Here is a 17,899-nt window from a genome sequence, read left to right as displayed (position 1 = left end):
TAACCCCACTTTAAGGCAGACAGGAGCTTAATTGAGTACTCAACTCTCATGCAAATTCACATCTTAAGTGGATATTAGTTTTGGTTGCTTGAGGACAAGCAACAATTCAAGTTTGGTGTTATGATGCGTGAGCATCTTTCCTACCTTTTTCTAGTGAATTTGCATTCGAATTTGTTAAGTTTAATCAAGATTTAAGTATTTTTGAGATACTATAAACGCTACTTTGAGTTGTGTGCAATTTGGTTTATTTCAGGTAGCATTCGGACGGATTTGACAGAGTTCGTGTAGAATAAAAGGAAGAAAGTGGATGATGCTGTCAACCCTGACTTCCTCATACTCCAACGGGAATAACTTGAACTACAGAGATCCAATTGATGCGGTTTTAGCGGCATTGGAAAGCTAACTTTTAGAGCTTTCCAACGATATATAATAGTATACACTTCTTTGTCTGGAATCACGGCCTTGGTGGCGCCAAACTTGGGATTTCCCAAGTTTGGCGCCATGATTATTGCAAACTCTCCAAATGCACTGACTTGGTGGCGCCAAATTTGGGATTCTCCAAGTTTGGCGCCAAGAGCAAGGAAAGCCACAATAATTACATGGGTGGAGTGGCACCAAACTTGGTTTAGCTCAAGTTTGGCGCCAGGTTCAGCAAAATTGGTGGTCCCCACGCCTATGCACAAGCCAGCATGAGATCTTCTAGTAATTTTGATTAGGGTAAAGTATACTTTTTGTCCCTAAAGTTTGGCCAAAGTTTTAAAAATATCCCTAAATTTTATTTTGTTTCAATTTTGTCCCAAAAGTTTTCGATTTGCATCAAATAATGCATGAAAATTATGCTTGAAAATTATGTTTGATTTACTTGTATTGAGGGTTGTTCTTATGAAATTGTTGTTGAATTAGTTTTAAATTTTTTGAAAAATTAGCCGTCAGAGACATATTTGATGTAAATCGAAAACTTTTAGGACAAAATTAAAACAAAATAAAACTTAAGGGTATTTTTGAAACTTTTGTCAAACTTTAGGGACAAAAAAATATACTTTACACTTTTGATTAAAACTTTATTTTATTTTATAATAAGAAAAGATATTATTTAGTCTTATAAAATATATTTTACATTAATTAGGATTAGATATAAAAGGGAAAAGATTCAGTCCTTCGGGCCGACTTCTCTCTTCTGCACTTTTGCACTTTCTCTCTGCTAGGGTTTATTTTCTCCATGAGCAATTAAACCTCCATTGTTAAGGTTAGGAGCTCTGTTTATTTCTATGGATTGAAATTATTGCTTTTCTATTTTAATTAATGTATTGATTTAGTTTCAAGGATTACTTTCATACTTAATTTTATGAATTTGGGTAGAATGAAAGTATGACCCTTATTCTAGATACGTTCTTGTGACCCTTGGAAGAGGTCTCTCACCTGAACACAGCTTGAAAGTAAATTCTTCCTAAATTGCTAATTACATGAACTAATTGGGATACGTGACGTATAATCCTTTAGCTTTGGGTAATTAGGATTTTGTAGCTAATAAACTAGAATTGGACTTAAACCTCTAATTGACATTAAGTGACCAAGGAATTGGCGGTTAACTAGGTTAGAGGAGACTAAATTACTAAGGAATTTTGGTTTAGTCACATATAGTTTGCCATGAATTGAATCTTGCATGATTAAAATAGTTGGCAAGAAATAGAAATCCGAAAGATAAATAACTCTGAAACCTTAACTGTTTTCTTCCATATTCTTCACATCAATTTATTGTTTGCCTTTAATTCTCTAAATTTACTGTTTAATGCTATTGAACTCTCAACACCATTTTCTTCTTGTCTGACTAAGTAAATCACTTAACCATTGTTGCTTGATCCATCAATCCTTGTGGGATCGACCCTCACTCACCTGAAGTATTACTTAGTATGATCCGGTGCACTTGTCGGTTAGTTTGTGGGTTATAAATCGCGCACCATTCACGACTCTTATCAAATAAGTTGGATGTGTTATTTTACTATGTATGCCGATGGTTCTTCTAATTCTAAAGTGGATATTTATTTGGGTATACCATTGGTATTTTACTTGATTTGCTTGATTTTGCATGCACATACTCCGTAGGATGTTCATTTTACTATATATGCGGATGGTTCTTTTCACTATGACGTGAATATTTATTTGGGTCATAACATTTGGGTTAACGAAGTAAAGTGGCATGGATGGAAGTGGCAAAAACACGACACAGCAGTGTGGAAGCAAGGGCTGAGGTGTAGGGGGGCGGGACGCAGGGAAGAAGAAAGTGCAGTGGTGGCGTCGGTTGCAGGGAGCACATAGGCGGCGCGATGCATGGGAGAAGAAGGTGCAACGATGGTGCGACACGTTGCTTCTTCAGACGGTGACAACGGCAGTGAGATGTGTTGGTGACGGCGCCACAGGGAACGGGGAGTGAAGCGGCTACGATAAAAAGAGAGAAAGACGAAAGATGAGAGGCTAGGGTTGTGGTGGATAAATAGGGTATACTATATTTTTTTGTTTTAGTGGGCCTGAAGTGTAGCCCAGTATTCACGTTGTTCGTACCTTCTGTTGTCTGCCCAGCAGAACTCATAAGTTATTTTAAAAGGTAAAGACTTTTTTAAACCAAACCTAAATTATCAATTTACTTTTTGAAAGGTTATTGTTGAGTTAGAAAAATAAATAACATATTGATGATGACAAACATGATTGATTTGGGTTAATAACCTAAGTGGATTTTGATGATGTGATTCAAGTGTGCAGTCCTAAATTGCTTATGTTGCAGCACAAGCCTTAGAAACCAAATGAATTGAAGTAGCTGAATGAAAAATGATTCATTAACTAATCCCACTAGTTTCCAAGCAAAAGAAAAGGAACCATAAGCTAAGTCCCAGCATGTGTTCACTTTGGGTAAACATCAGAGAGAGAGCGCTTCACTTTCGAGTTCAAACACCAAAGAAGAAGGAAAGAGAAAGCAGATCAAGGAAGCTAATGTCAAATCAAATTAATCAAAAGCATGCTAAGCAAGTTCAGAGGTTAAAGGTAATTTGTTTCTATTTGCATGCAAGTTAATTACTTCACATCTTCTCCGACTCTCTGCACCGCCATTTTGGAAAAAAATGAAGAAAGTGGTGGCTGAACATCTCTATTGTGAATTAATGATTGAAAGTATTTATTGGAGCCAAAGCTAAAATCTAATGGTTTGAATTTTGCTAAGCTTGTTGAAAAAGTTGAATGGTGCTACTGCTGTGTCTGTTACGATTCTAAGTCCTGATTCAAATTCTTAATTTTTGGGGTTGATAAAAGAAAGAGAAAGGAGAATTTCAGTTAGCCCAATGATCAAGAAATTGACTTTGAAGAAATCCTAGCTGTGACTCAAGTAACATACAAAAAGAAAAATGATTCTCATTTAAAGATAAGGAGAGAGAACCAAAATCTGAGTTTCATAGAGAGCTTCCCTGTGAGAGTTCAATGTTTTGAACAGTATTTCTAGATCAAAGAAACATTCCTCCAAGATGGAGACCTTCATAAAAGAGAACTGAATCCGGTTCAACTTATAGCGTAAAGGCTGTGAATCATCATCTCTTTCATGTTTTACTGTTTGTATTTCTGTTTCAATGTATATCTTTCTTTGTATTCTTTCTGATATAAAAGGCAAGAAAGAGAGGCATCGAGAAAAAGTCATTGAGTGAAAAGGCAAAGAGAAACACTTGAGAGAAAAGTCAAGAGTGATATCGAATTTTTTTTGGTTGTATTTTCTGTTTTGTGTCATATACTTGAGAGGTATCCCTTGCTAAGTTGGATAAGTATTTAGTGTATTGAGTCTAGGTAGTTATATAGCCAAGTCAAGTTTATGTTGAAACTTGTGTGTCCACATAAGATTATGTTGAATCCTAGGAAATTGGTATATGTAATACTTGGAGTGATAGTGAAAATTTCACTAACGTTGTAGTGGAAATTAGATGTAGATTGCATTGCATTAGGCATCTGAACCAGGATACATGACTGTGTTATCTTCTTCCTCTCTACTCTAATTCTATTTTCTACGATTCATGAGACAAAATGAAATTATCTTTTGTATAATCATTTACATAGACCAAACAGAAACCAAGTCAACTGTTTTGGTTTGAGATAATTTTAAAAGTCATAAATTCAACCTCCTTTTTTAGACCAGAACCTTTAGTTATAATTTAATTAGTTTAAAATAAAAAAAAATCTAATTGATTATTTTTTATTTTTGTCTTATATTTAAATTAATATTAATTATTTTTTTATTTTTTACACTGAAAATATTAGTTTTTTTTAGAATTCTCTATAAAATAAAATTATAATTCAGCCAAAAATATCAAAAGTCATATCTAAATTAATCAGGCACCGTTTATTTTTTATTTTTAATTCATGTTTTTTGCACAATTTTATGTAATAAATTAGCACTATAAATTTTAAATAATCACTTGTGCTGCACCAAAAAATAATCACTTGTGTCATATTATATTAGAACATATAAATCTTTATATATGAGTCTTCATCGAATATTCATCATCACGATGTACTTTTCTTTAATAATATGAACATGTTAATGAATTGACGATGATGATTATGAACTAGGGCATGCCCTTGATTAAATTCTCAATCTCATAGGTAAATTTGATATAATTCTATGAATGTGAGAGAAGGAAAAGCAAAGAACATATGCTTATATCAAAATTGTGTAGCAGGAACAATCAATTCTTTTATAGAATAGGGAAATCAAAGTTCTAGCCATATGTATATTCTTTCATTCTCATATAGAGCAAGTATGCTCAACTCTCCTTTACCAAATAGAAAGTTAAGAGGATTCTTATTCCTAAGGCTAAGAAGTTACACCAATCTAATATTTATATGGAGGGAAAGCATCTACAATAAACTTCATCCTTCGTATATTTTAGAATAATACTCCAATTTTTTGTAATTATTTTTATTTTTTACAAATAATTTTTAACAAAAAAAATTGGTAATTGGTTACTAATTCTTAGAATATTAAAAGTAAAAATGTATTATTACTAACTCTTAAAGTAATAAAATAATATGGAATAACAGACTTAAATATGATTGATCTGTGATGAATAATTACTGAATACTTATAAGTTATTACTATATTCAATTATTGTGTAAAATTAATATTTAATAACACCTTATTGTATACACCAAATTCTTTTGCTACTTGAAGTTCCTTCATTATGGTACCTTTTTTTCCCCCTTAATTATGGTACCTTTTATCTTCACCACACTCGCACTTGAAAACCACAAGTTACACAACACAAGCCCACAACTTAGAAATAGTAGGACCCCATTCTTAAAGAAAGGCTTTATGTGTTGGTGAATTAGGTAAAAATGTAAAATTACTTTTTTGAGTTTAATATGTCAACTTGTCGAATACATTTTGAATATGATGCTCATTTGATATCGTTCAATATGCTGGTTTTCGTATTTAACTGTGTTTTAATAAAAATGAAAAAATTATATATATTTAAACACACAAAAATATTATCACGTACTAATATATCAAATCTTATTATTAATATGTATTTTTAAAATAAATTTAGATATATATTATTATTTATTAAATAAAAAATTATTATAAATATTTTATATAAAAAATAATTTATATTTGTGTGTCTTATAAAAATTAAAAAATTGTGTAAAAATAATATTTTTAGAAAAAGTCTAGGGAGTCAACAACTTTGTTAAATTCTGGCCAGCATGTAACTAGCAAAGAAAAGTGAGTCATTAGATAAAATCTTACACCAATTTCATACCATTAAAATCATCATTAATAGCTACAAATCACAAAAGTTGCTGCCCCTAGCATTCCTCATATTTTTAAAGATCTAATTCAGTTCAGCCACTCACATAGTCACATACTCACATACTCACATGCACATAACCCCACCAATTTTTCCAAAATCCAGAGACCAAAACCCTTTGTGTGTAGCTGTATGACTATATATATTATTCAAAACACTCCAAATATCTTTCTTCCCTCTTCCTCCATTATCTTTCTTTCTCTCTTCCTCTGTCTGAACCTTTTGGCTCTCTCTATACCCTTTTTCTTCCTTCTTTCCTCTCCATCTCCCTCTTCCTTTTAAGATTCTCAAATGGCACTTCAATCTCCAGCATCTCTTCTTCTTCATTTCCTTGTCCTCTTCATCACAACACTTTCCCTTCACTCTAATCTATCTTTCTCAGCTTTGCTACTAAGTTTAAGGCATCACCATCAGCACTTAAAGAGTGAGAGACCAATGATTCATGCAAACCAAAGCAACTGTGCATTGTTTGTTGGAAACTGGGTTCATGATGACTCATACCCTCTTTACCAATCTTCAAGCTGCCCCATGATTGATCCTCAGTTCAACTGCCAATTGTATGGTAGACCTGATTCTGATTACCTCAAATACAGATGGAGACCCCTCAATTGTGATCTTCCAAGGTAACATACAATATTAGTGTTCTAAAGATACCATTTTTATGTTACTAATTTATATATCTTCACAGCAAAACTAGGAGCTTAGTGTTTTGAAGATGCCCATTTTGTTCTGTTATATCTTTTTATGTTTTCACTGCAAAACCATAAAATTAATGTTTTAAAGTTATTATTTTTATGTTATATCTTCATATATTTTCACTGTAAAACCAGAAGACTATTATTCTAAAGATACTCATTTTGTTATTTATTTTTATTTTTGTGTATATTTTTCACTGCAAAACCAGTAGTCTAGTGTTTGAAAGATACCATTTTTATAATATTTTTTTGTGTATTTTTCTTGCAAAACCAGAAGACTAGTGCCTTAAAGTTGCCATTTTTAATTCTGAATTCTCAGTTTTTTTCTCAATGCATGTTTGTGTATTTAAGAAAAGAATGTGCTATCCCTCTCTGAATGGTTTTGTAGCATGTTGTTGTTGTTGGTAGGTTCAATGGAGGTGAATTTCTGATGCAAATGAGAGGGAAAACAGTGTTGTTTGTGGGTGATTCACTTGGGCATAACCAGTGGGAATCATTGATCTGTATGCTATACACTGCAGTTCCTCAGTCTCAGTCTCAAACCCAGATGGTTAAGGGAGAGCCTCTCTCAACCTTCAGATTCTTGGTCAGTCTCATGAAACTTCTTAACATTATTTCCAATGTTGTCCCTCGAGATTTGAAAATGGCAAATTCGTCCCCACTGTTTGTAAAAGAGTGATATGTTAGTCCTTTCTTGAAAAACTATGAAAAATGATATCATTTTTTCTGTACACGTCTTTTATACACTTTTTTATGGTATAAAAGACAAATATTTTATCTTTTCTCACTTCTTATCGGTCATTTTTAATACCAAAAGTGGAAGATATACAAGAGAGTTGTACACAAAAGTGGTGTATAGGCATTTTTCAAAAACTATTATGTCCGCATTTTTATTTGGAATGGTGAGGAATTAACTTGTGTGTTGAGATATTGTCATTTTCAAATTGTAAGGGACTATTTTGTCATATTGGAGTTTTCGTTGTGATAAAACTGTAGGATTATTCGTTTGATCCATGTAGCCGATTCCACTAGTAAGGCAAGACCCTTGTTGTTTTTGATGATGTTTAGTTACGTATTTCATTGAGTAATGTTATTCGAATCGACCAGTGTGTAGAAGACAACAAACAAAATATAAGAATAAAAAATAAGAGTTTGGTTATGGTAGTGGGATCTACACCAAAATCTTAGCTGGAATGAGTGTTGATACACAGTACAATGTTTGGATGTTCAACAAATATATTTCCTAGTCTTTTTGGCAAAAGAAGATTTCAATTTTGGTTCACAAGGGAAAAAGAGAGTCAGCAAGTTGAATTTTCTTTTCCAGCTGCAGAAACAGTTGATGTTCTTTGTTAAGTTCCATTGGATTTGAGAGGGGGATGGGGTTCAATAGGACAAGGAATCTGTTGGGAAAAGTTGTCAATGAAAGTGTGAATGGGACCCAAAAAGTACTGTTAAGCATGATAATTTGGGCTAGTTGAAGCAAACTGGAACTGATTCATCTTCATTATGCCTTTTGGCCTTTTGGGAATAAGAAATTAATTCAATGTTGTTTTAGCACTAAGCTAAATTATAGGGTAAATACTTAAATTGGTCTCCGAAAAAATTTTATATCGAACATTTTAGCTTCCAAAAAATTTTTATTTCTCTAGAAGTTTTTGAAAATTACTCTCATAAGAAAAATCGTTCCCTTCTTTATTTTCAATCAAATTTTTAATATGTGTGGTGGACGTCCTTAACAAATTTTATTATAAGACAATTAAATTAAAAAAATATCACTCTTACTCCCCTTCAAAACTACCAATCTATTAGATGGAATTAATTTTTGACGATTTCTAGAGAATAAAAATTTTGTTGGGGACGAAAGTATCTGATTTGAAATTCCTTAAGGACCAATTTGGATGTTTATTCTAAATTATATTATGACTTTTTGTAGAATAATAAACCGTTACTATTTAAAATTTGAGAAAGTATGAGGAGCCAATGGAATATTTGTACAATGTGTACAATTGGGGATTAAGGAGTATTAAAGATATAACCATTAGTGTTATCTTTTGCCATCAGTGGTATCATGACATGGTATTAGAGTTACAGATCTGAAAGGTCAAGAGTTCGATCCTTGGTGAACTCCAAAATCAGTTTATTATCCCTAGTACTCGGACTCTTAAAATTTTCCATTGTGTTTTTACTCTTAGACGGGTTACCATGTTCATACTTTTGTCAGCATCATAAAAGCACGTCTATAGAATTGTTTTGGCATTAAAAGTTGCATTTTACAGCTGCAAAAAGAGAGGGTGGTCCTAAATGAGTTTTGATATGGTATGTGCAGGACTATGGTGTAACCATTTCGTTTTATAAATCTCCATTTTTGGTTGAGGTTGATGTGGTGCAAGGGAAGAGGATTCTCAGAGTTGAGGAGGTCGATGGCAATGGCGATCCGTGGAGGAATGCCGATGTGATTTCTTTTAACACCGGACATTGGTGGACTCATGAAGGCTCTCTTCAAGGGTAGGGAAAACAATCTCTTCCTCTTTTATTTTCTTTTAGAGAATTAGACATTATTCATCAAAAAATCTAAACAATGCTTATCTTTCTAATTTCTTTTTACCTAAAATATTTATGTAGTTTAAGTTTGCATTGGTGATTTTTGAAAGAGAATTGATGTTTTCTTTTTAATTTGGTTAATTGGTTAAAGCATTGAATTTCAGAATTGAGAGTAAACATAAAATGGTTAAAATTGGTGATATTTTATGTTAAGATTACAAACTAATTTTTTTTTAAAAACCATACAAAAGTTAAGTTTCCAATGTATTGGTTATGAAAAAATCTAGGGAATCAACTACATCATGAGCCAACTCAAGCTAATTTCTTGTATTTTTAGTTCTAAAATTCGAAAAATTAGGAGTAGTGGGTTTTTTTTTTTTTTTTTTTTATGACAAACCTCCTATTTTAAAACTAATTGGCTCTAATTGGTTCCCTAGTGGAAACGGTTAATATAAAGTAAAATATTTAAAAAAAATTGTCAATAGTAAATTAGTAATCTTAATATTTGTCTCTATCCAAGGACACATGTTAACTAAATCCTATTTAATATCAATTTAAGAGTAATTTGGTATTGTGAATTTAACTAATATGTATCTTAAGGACACAAATTAAAGTTATAAATTAAAAAAACTCTCATAAAAAAGTATAAAATTGATTTTAATATATTTATTATGTATTTATTAATATAAAAAATTTAAAAACTTCTATTAATAGTAATCTTAATCTGTACCCGGATATCTAAACCCTTATTATTAATATTAAGTGCAGATGGGATTACATAGAACTAGGAGGGAAATACTATCCAAACATGGATCGTTTGGCAGCTTTGGAAAGAGGACTAAGAACATGGGCTAATTGGGTGGACACTAATATTGACAGAACCAGAACCAAAGTATTCTTCTTGGGAATTTCTCCTACTCACACCAAGTAAGTACCCTCTTACTCTCTCACTTCTTTCTATGTCTTTATTATTGACTTCAACTTCTCTCTCTTACATTATTGTATGTGTGTGAGTTTTCTTGTCTTTGGGGTGGCATTTTCAATATTTAGATTTTTTTTTTGGGGTTGTCTATGGTATTCTCCAATTCGACAGGCCAATGATTAATTTGTCACAAATTTGAGCTCCATTTAATAGTCTGTCGCTGGCGAATGAGTTGCTGTATATACAAATCCTGACACTTGTTTAAGTGAACGAGTGAGTTGATCAGTTGGCTAACTTAAGTTGATTCAATACCTAGATATTTTACTTACAGCTGAAGGAATTCGTGGGCGTTTTTTTGTCGCTTGGTCCAATCTATCTTTATCACTCACACACTCTCACTAGTCATATGATAGTGGTAAGCAATAATTTTCCGAACAAGTTGAATAATTAAATGCTTGGAATTACGTTATTTGAAAATGTTATATCAAAAAATGTTACTTTTTAGCAACATTTGTCCCAAACTAACCAATATGGATATCTTGTTTAATAGTCTATATTAATAGAAAATAATACATTTTGTTCAAAGTTAATTACTATATAATATATATAAAAAGAATTTCAAAATGGGAAGGTACCTTTTGTCGCCTTCATGGCCACTCATGTGACATGAAGTGCTGGATCGTGTTGTTTTGATACAATGTCCTCAAAAAAGTTAAAAATTATTTTCTTTTTCAATTGAAAATCTTGTCGGTGAAACAAAACACTTGCATCATCCGATGAATATGACTTATAAATACAAAAACCGCGTTTATATATATATATATAAAATATTTTGATTGTCTATGGTATTTCCCAACTTGAGAGGTTGTGGATCTGAGTTTCATTTAAATAAATATGTTATCCCTATTAATTCATTTTTTATTAATTAAATGTATATAATAATGATAAATGTGAAGTTCGTGAAAATGATAACTACATTTATTTCAATTAAAAGGTTTTGGATTTATTTGTTACAAATAACAATTTTTATGAATTTCATATGACAAATAGTATTTTGAAAAAGAAAGTTATGCACCGAATTTTTTTCATATTATTATTATTATATATAGTAGAAGTACATATTAAAATTTAAAAAATAATTGTTACTGGCTGTCTCTCTCGAGCCACCCCATTTCATACAAAGCATATTTAAATGTCATAATGTGGATGTAGCTTTTTTTATTTTATTTTATTATTTGTTTATTGATTCAAAAATGTTGCACAATTTTTGTTATTAGAGGGTTTTGACTTATAAAGCTATTAAGCTCTCTCATAGGCATACGAAGGAACATTCACTATAAAAAAAAATAAATTTCTTTAATGTTTCATTTATTTTGTCACCTTCCATTCATTAATATTTATATTTGTAAATAAAAAAAAGTCTTTGGATGAATGTCATAACATGTCTTTAATGTGATTACCTATTTGTCAAACAAAAAATAGGACATGCATGATGCAACAACATTACTAGCCTAAAATTCTCATCTCCCACTTACTTTCTTTTTTTTTTCAAATATTGTTTAAAAAAAAACATGCATTCTTATTTATCTTTATAACCAGTGCTAAAGAAACTAATTAATAATGTGCAGCCCAAATGAATGGAACAATGGAGTAACAGGAGTGACAAGAAAGAGTTGCTATGGCGAAACAGAACCAATAAGTGGAACATCAGCCACTGCATACCCAGGTGCTGAATATCCTGAGCAAATGAAGGTTATTGACATGGTCTTAAGAGACATGAAGAATCCACCTTCCCTTTTGGACATAACATTGTTATCCGCATTTCGAAAAGATGGCCACCCTTCCATCTACACCGGCGATTTGAGCCCTCAGCAACGATCTAATCCTCTTTACTCAGATTGCAGCCACTGGTGCCTCCCCGGCCTGCCGGATACTTGGAATGAATTGTTCTACACTGCTTTGTTCTACTAAACATTTTTCAGCCGAAACCACGAAAAATCAGAACAGGTATCCTTGACAGGAGGCAATGTCGTTCGAGTTGAGAATATCTGCATCTTTCTGGGGTTGGCGCGTCGGATGAGAATGTTTTCCGGCGCACAAGACTCGGAGCTTGGAGCCGAGACCCCGATTAAGACGAGAATCGAGCATGTACTACTTGAATCAACCCTGGTGGTTAACTAAATTAGTTATATATGTTTTAGAAGCTTAATGATTAACAATACATTTTCCTTAGCTTCATTTTTTTCTTTTTTATAACCTTTAAATTAGTAGGTAAATGCCATTTATTTGGATGGTTGCATGATGGATAACTGTTTAATCTGTACAGATATTCTAGTGAAATGAGATAATTCTTTTTTCTTCATTATCCTATATTTCTATTCTGTTGGTGTAAAGAGAAAATTTCAGCACAAAAAAAAAAGAAATTCAAGTGCACCATTGCACCATTATGATGAAAAACATAATATGCTTCAACTAAGTTTTGTTGGTGATCCATGTACCATGTTACTCAAATAGTTGGACTTGCATTCAAGATTAACTGATAAGAAAAACACAATCTTTTCATCAAAATAATACTTAGTATACATTATAATAGTGTTCAAAAAGCATAAAAAAAAAAGGATAAGATATATAGATGGCACAACACTTGGGATATCTTGGTCTAAAGCCTTATACACAGTATATATAGCAATTGCTTGGACAAATTACATTGCAGGCAATGCAAAACTCTCATTTTGTGTTCACTACCACATAGGATCTTTGCTGTTATTTAAGAAACAAAATATCCTCTTGCCATATGGATCCTACTAGCTCTGAATGGCAACTCCAAGTGGAGAAATCTCCATCTTAGGTATGATCTTCTCTGGTCCTACGGCGGCTTTGGCCGAGTTGATTTGATTCTCATAGGCAGAATTGTGAACCCCAAGCGCGGCTCTTCCGGAAGGATCAAGGTTGTTAGACCATGCAGCATCCCACTCTACTGCTTTGGCTGTGCTACACGCAACACTCGCTCCTCCGGGAACTGTGAGCCTAGCCGAGTTCTGCAAAATTGAATCAAACAACACAATACAATAGATTTTCAATTAGCCCTTGTTGAAATCAATACATTTCATGGTGTCCCCTAGCATCAGGGTTGGTGGGGAACCAAATTAAGAAGAAATCTCGAATCTTATTTGTTCAGGAGATTCGATATATCAGTTACCTGAGGGAAGAACCTCTCAAAGATCATCCTATAGTAATATGCTTCTTTGGTGTTTGGTGTGTTGTGGGGGAAGATGTTAGCAGCATTGAGCATCATCTTATCAGTCACCTATAAGACAATATCAAGAACAATTAAATTACATGACTTAGCTCTAGAATTTTTTATTAAGAATTTCATGCATATAGTATAAGATTGGATTCATATTTACATGTTTTGCAGCATGTGCTTTAAGGCCATCAATCCAACTATAGCCAACTCCATCACTGAATTGTTCTTTCTGCCTATATAAAATGTGCTGCATGACATTCAAATTTCATTTTAGTTTAAAAAAAGAAAAGCTTTTCCAAAGATCTATGGAAACTTCATCAGATTGCAGATATTACCTTTGGCAGATAGGGGTGTTCTTCGTCGTCAAAGGCCTTCCTCAGAACCCATTTTTCGATGCGTCCTTCCTCCGGTTTTATCTGAAAAGGTCACACAAAAAATCCACTTCATAAAAAGTTATGAAACTTTTTTAAGTGATCATGAGTCGCAGCGCTCGTTGTGCATACCATTTTGTTCTCAGGATCTATATTCATCGCAACATTGATAAACTCCTTGTCCAAAAATGGTACTCTGGCTTCTAGACCCCAAGCATATGTTGATTTATTGGCCCTCAAGCAATCATATTTGTGAAGTGCCTTAATCTGGATTAACAAAAAAGGGTAAAAGAACAACATATATTAGTTAATCCTTTAACATCATGTTCTTGAAAACTTGATATATTCATAACTCATGAACTTGTTCAAATTTCTAAAGCAACAGATATTTTGAAACACGGGAAATATATCTTTTATATTATGATGACCTTGCGGCACGTTTCTTGGTGGAACTCCTCCTTGTTTGGTGCCTTGTGAAAGTAGAGATACCCTCCAAAGATCTCATCAGATCCTTCTCCAGAGATCACCCATTTGACGCCCAGAGATTTGATCTTGCGCGACATAAGGAACATGGGAGTGCTTGCTCTGATTGTGGTAACATCATAAGTCTCAATGTGATAGATAACATCTTCAATAGCATCTATGCCATCCTGCATCCACACCACATATTATGATTGAAATTATAATTCTTTGCATAAATTGAAGACACCCCAAAATTCTTAAGCATGGAAATATTTATGAATTATGATTATATATATACCTGGACAGTAAAGTGAAACTCATGATGAACTGTGCCTAGATAATCTGCAACTTCTTTTGCAGCCCTTAGATCTGGTGCTCCCTATTCAAAATAAGATAAGATGATTCAAGATCAAAAAAAGGAGTACTAAAGAGATACACACGTGTGCGCGCGCGCACACACATACCTTAAGGCCTACACAAAATGAGTGTAGTTTTGCTCCCCACTGCTTGGCAGCTTTCGTGCCGGCTAGGTGACGAGCCGTGATGGCGGCGACTAGGGAAGAGTCCAACCCTCCGGATAGCAGGACACCAAAAGGCACATCAGTCATCAACCTTTTTATGACAGCCTGAAATCGAAATCCATTTCATCAATACACGATACCAAAATTAAAAACATGATTAATCTTTTTGTGGATGATATGTACCATTTCAAAGGCATTTCTCAAAGCTAGAGGATCATAAGGTGCTGATGGAATAGCCTCAGAGAACCATGGAGGGTTGTACCATCTCCTAAATTCTCTATCTTTGCTTGAATACAAGTGACCCGGCGGAAAAGTCTCGAAATGTTCGCAATCATCATTCAATCCTTTCAGTTCAGACGCAATCCAAACAGAGCCTAAAACATATATATATTATGAAAATCGTCACAATTCAATTCAATTCGAACCAATTCAGAACAAAAAAGGGCAATCTCATGAACTTTACCATCTAGGCCCCAACCAATGTACAAGGATGTGACTCCAATGGCATCTCTTGCAACAAGAAAACTGTTGTCACGAGTATCCAACAGAACAAAAGAAAATATTCCATCAAGCATGTCCACAAAACCCTCTCCATGCTCCTCATACTAGAGAAAAAAACAAACAAGTCGATAAGAACAAGAAAGTCTAGTTTAATCATTGATTAATTAACAATAATAAATAAAGATGACTAACCAGGTGTGCAATAACATCACAGTCACTTTCGGTTCTGAAAGTGTGATTAGGAAGCTGTTTTCTAAGCTCTTCATGATTGTAAATCTCTCCATTCACCTGGTTTTCATTGGATCATATAATCATAAAAGGGGGGTTAGAATCATATTAGTGATAGAGTTAGAAAGGGTAATTAAAAGTAATTACCGTGACAACAATGGACTTGTCTTCATTGTAAAGAGGTTGATCACCAGAAGCAGGATCAACTATGGCTAACCTTTGATGAGCCAAATAGTTGTCAGCATATTGGTGGAGCCCACTCCAATCAGGTCCACGGTGCTTCAATCTGTTACAACAACAACTTCACTCTCTTAAACATCAAACATGCAATAAATTTTCATTTCTAATCATAGAAAATTTGAAACGGAGAACTAATATTTTTCTCTTGTATTTGAATTAGTATTAAAATAAGTGATTCGTTGAGCAACTTTTACATAATTTCATTTTTTGCTTGCTTCATGGACAAATACATAATTAAACACCTCATCTTTATTTTTATTAAATTATTAAAAAATAAAAATTCAGGTACAATTAATTTTAAATAAAATTAATAATTAAAAATTATTAGATGATAATTTAATTAAACCTATCAAATTATTTAAGAATTTTTTACACCTAAGTTTTCATGTTATCGAAAATATCCTTTCCAAAAAAATCGTATCAGTCCGTCTTATCCAATCTGGTCAAAGCTCGCGAATTTAGCAAAACAGGTTTAGCAGATTTTTTTTTATATGGGTGGATTCAAATTCTCAAATTCACCCATTTTTTCGACCTATTTTAACGGAAATAGATCATTTTTAGTTTTTTTAACATTTAAAAAAATAAAGTGTGATCTTTTACCTTTAATTTTATAAGTGCGATCAAAATAAAAAAAATAATAAAAAATAAAATTAAACATTAGTTTTTATTTCCCCGGAGAAATCCATTTTCTATTTTAACCTAATATTTTAACCAAGTTTAATTTCTTCTATTTTGACTTTTTCCACCAAAATTGACCAATAATTGCATGGTTACTTTACTTGGACCCACACACCCCCACTTGTTTCTATATATCCTTACAGTAAGTAAGCAATAAAATTAAAATAATAATAGTACTCTTTCATAGTTTTCAACTTATCTTATCAAAGCCTTATAATAAGTTAAATCAGAAAGCTGGGAATCGAGTCCCAGCATATATATTGGAATAGTATCAATAATAATAATAATAATTTTACAATTTCAATTCTGACGTATATGCTTAGCCTTTTACTTTTAAAATATATTCCATGGAGTAAGAAGACACCACCATGACAGTTAAAACGAGGAGAAAATTAATTAAACCAAATTATTAAACCCCACACCATGACAAGAAAATAAATTAAACCATCAGTTTCAATTCTTCGCATATTTTCTTACTTCATAAACTCATATAATCTTTTTCTTTAGAACACTTTATTATCCAAAGTCGCGACCACAATTCAGTGCACTCAATCACCATGAACTTATATATAAACCGAAAAACATTAGAAAACTCTTTCAGGGTTCGGACATCAAACATTTTAGACCGTATTTAAAAGAATTTATTCACGTGAAAATGAAAATAACTAAGATTTAGATAAATATTATATTAAACAGTTTAATCAAAATTTGTATAATTAAAAAAAAGTATAATATAATAAAGTGTATATGCATGGAGAAGATGGAGAAAGAAGGATTTATTGGCATGCCTGCGAGAAAGCTCGAGAACCCGAACCCTCTTGGCTTGGGAGTCATCGGAGCAACCAAGAACAGCAAGGATGCCACACATTCTGAGAAAATTAAAGAAAGAGAGAGAGAAGAAAATGGGAAGATATTATTGAAGGAAAGAAAGTGAGAAACAGAGGGAACAACGGAGAACAACAACTGATAGCACTGGACGCAGTTTATTGAGTTTATTGTATTTCGCATCATCAGCCACGTATTTATAATGCAACCCCGTGGGGAGGGTTTGCACAAACGGCGTCGTTTTTCTTCTATTCTTTATTTTTTTCTTTTTTGTTATTTTTATTTATGCATCGTGCATGCATTGATTTATCTACTTTTATTTTTGAACTTCTTTTTTTTTTTAAAGTATAAGAAACAACTACGATATATAAGTTAACGATAAACTAACTTTTTTATTTTTAATTTTAAAATTTAAAAAATTATAGAACAATAGAAGATTATTTTTTTTATTAGGTCTTTTTTTTCAACTAGTTGACAGGTGATATAATTATTTATATAATTTTTTTAATTCAAACTTTTTTTTGAATAGGTCTTTCGAATTCTCTGATGAATGGCTTAGTAGACATGATAGTGAACCCTTGATTGTTGATGACAGTGCCAAAGATGACTAGGGGTTATCATGTCTGCTGAGTTGTCCGGTGTTGTTACCTGATTTCACATGTTGTACTAATTTGTTTTAATGCTCCACTTTGTGTGTTGAACTCTTTACTTAAAAAAAATAAATAAATAATAAAAAAAATCTATAAAAAAAGTTTACAAAAATTTAAAAGAAATTCTTATATAAAAAACATCATGTTCACGTATTTTTTTATTATTATAAGTTTTTTG

The 17,899-nt window shown here is 32.5% G+C and overlaps 2 protein-coding genes across 2 annotated transcripts; one reads left to right on the top strand and one right to left on the bottom strand.

The window, feature by feature from the left end:
* The first annotated feature begins 5,884 nt into the window (after positions 1-5,884).
* LOC112719986 (protein PMR5) lies at positions 5,885-12,360 on the top strand. Its single transcript, XM_025770763.3, has 5 exons — positions 5,885-6,463; positions 6,944-7,121; positions 8,862-9,040; positions 9,845-10,003; positions 11,627-12,360. Exons 1-5 carry the CDS (start codon positions 6,132-6,134, stop codon positions 11,967-11,969), a joined length of 1,191 nt encoding a protein of 396 aa, XP_025626548.1. The 5' UTR covers positions 5,885-6,131; the 3' UTR covers positions 11,970-12,360.
* Positions 12,361-12,538: 178 nt separating this feature from the next.
* LOC112719985 (asparagine synthetase [glutamine-hydrolyzing] 2) lies at positions 12,539-17,348 on the bottom strand. The gene is made up of 13 exons (XM_025770762.3): positions 17,035-17,348; positions 15,476-15,614; positions 15,293-15,388; positions 15,063-15,204; positions 14,783-14,973; positions 14,543-14,704; positions 14,377-14,457; positions 14,045-14,266; positions 13,749-13,883; positions 13,581-13,661; positions 13,406-13,492; positions 13,198-13,305; positions 12,539-13,036 (listed from the first exon to the last, which is right to left on the bottom strand). Exons 1-13 carry the CDS (start codon positions 17,112-17,114, stop codon positions 12,803-12,805), a joined length of 1,758 nt encoding a protein of 585 aa, XP_025626547.1. The 5' UTR covers positions 17,115-17,348; the 3' UTR covers positions 12,539-12,802.
* Positions 17,349-17,899: the final 551 nt, after the last annotated feature.

The sequence above is a fragment of the Arachis hypogaea genome, chromosome 11 (genome assembly GCF_003086295.3).
Source record: "Arachis hypogaea cultivar Tifrunner chromosome 11, arahy.Tifrunner.gnm2.J5K5, whole genome shotgun sequence".
Taxonomy (NCBI): domain Eukaryota; kingdom Viridiplantae; phylum Streptophyta; class Magnoliopsida; order Fabales; family Fabaceae; genus Arachis; species Arachis hypogaea.
The sequence above is the reverse complement of the archived record's forward strand: the minus strand, read 5'-3'. Positions and strand labels throughout refer to the sequence as shown.

Coding starts and splice junctions, on each gene's coding strand:
- LOC112719985 (XM_025770762.3), bottom strand. CDS start 17,114: ATGTGTGGCATCCTTGCTGTTCTTGGTTGCTCCGATGACTCCCAAGCC. Junction 14,974..15,062: donor CATTGGTTGGGGCCTAGATG/GTAAAGTTCATG, acceptor TATATGTTTTAG/GCTCTGTTTGGATTGCGTCT. Junction 13,884..14,044: donor ACCAAGAAACGTGCCGCAAG/GTCATCATAATA, acceptor TTGTTAATCCAG/ATTAAGGCACTTCACAAATA.
- LOC112719986 (XM_025770763.3), top strand. CDS start 6,132: ATGGCACTTCAATCTCCAGCATCTCTTCTTCTTCATTTCCTTGTCCTC. Junction 7,122..8,861: donor TCTCAACCTTCAGATTCTTG/GTCAGTCTCATG, acceptor TGGTATGTGCAG/GACTATGGTGTAACCATTTC. Junction 9,041..9,844: donor CATGAAGGCTCTCTTCAAGG/GTAGGGAAAACA, acceptor TATTAAGTGCAG/ATGGGATTACATAGAACTAG.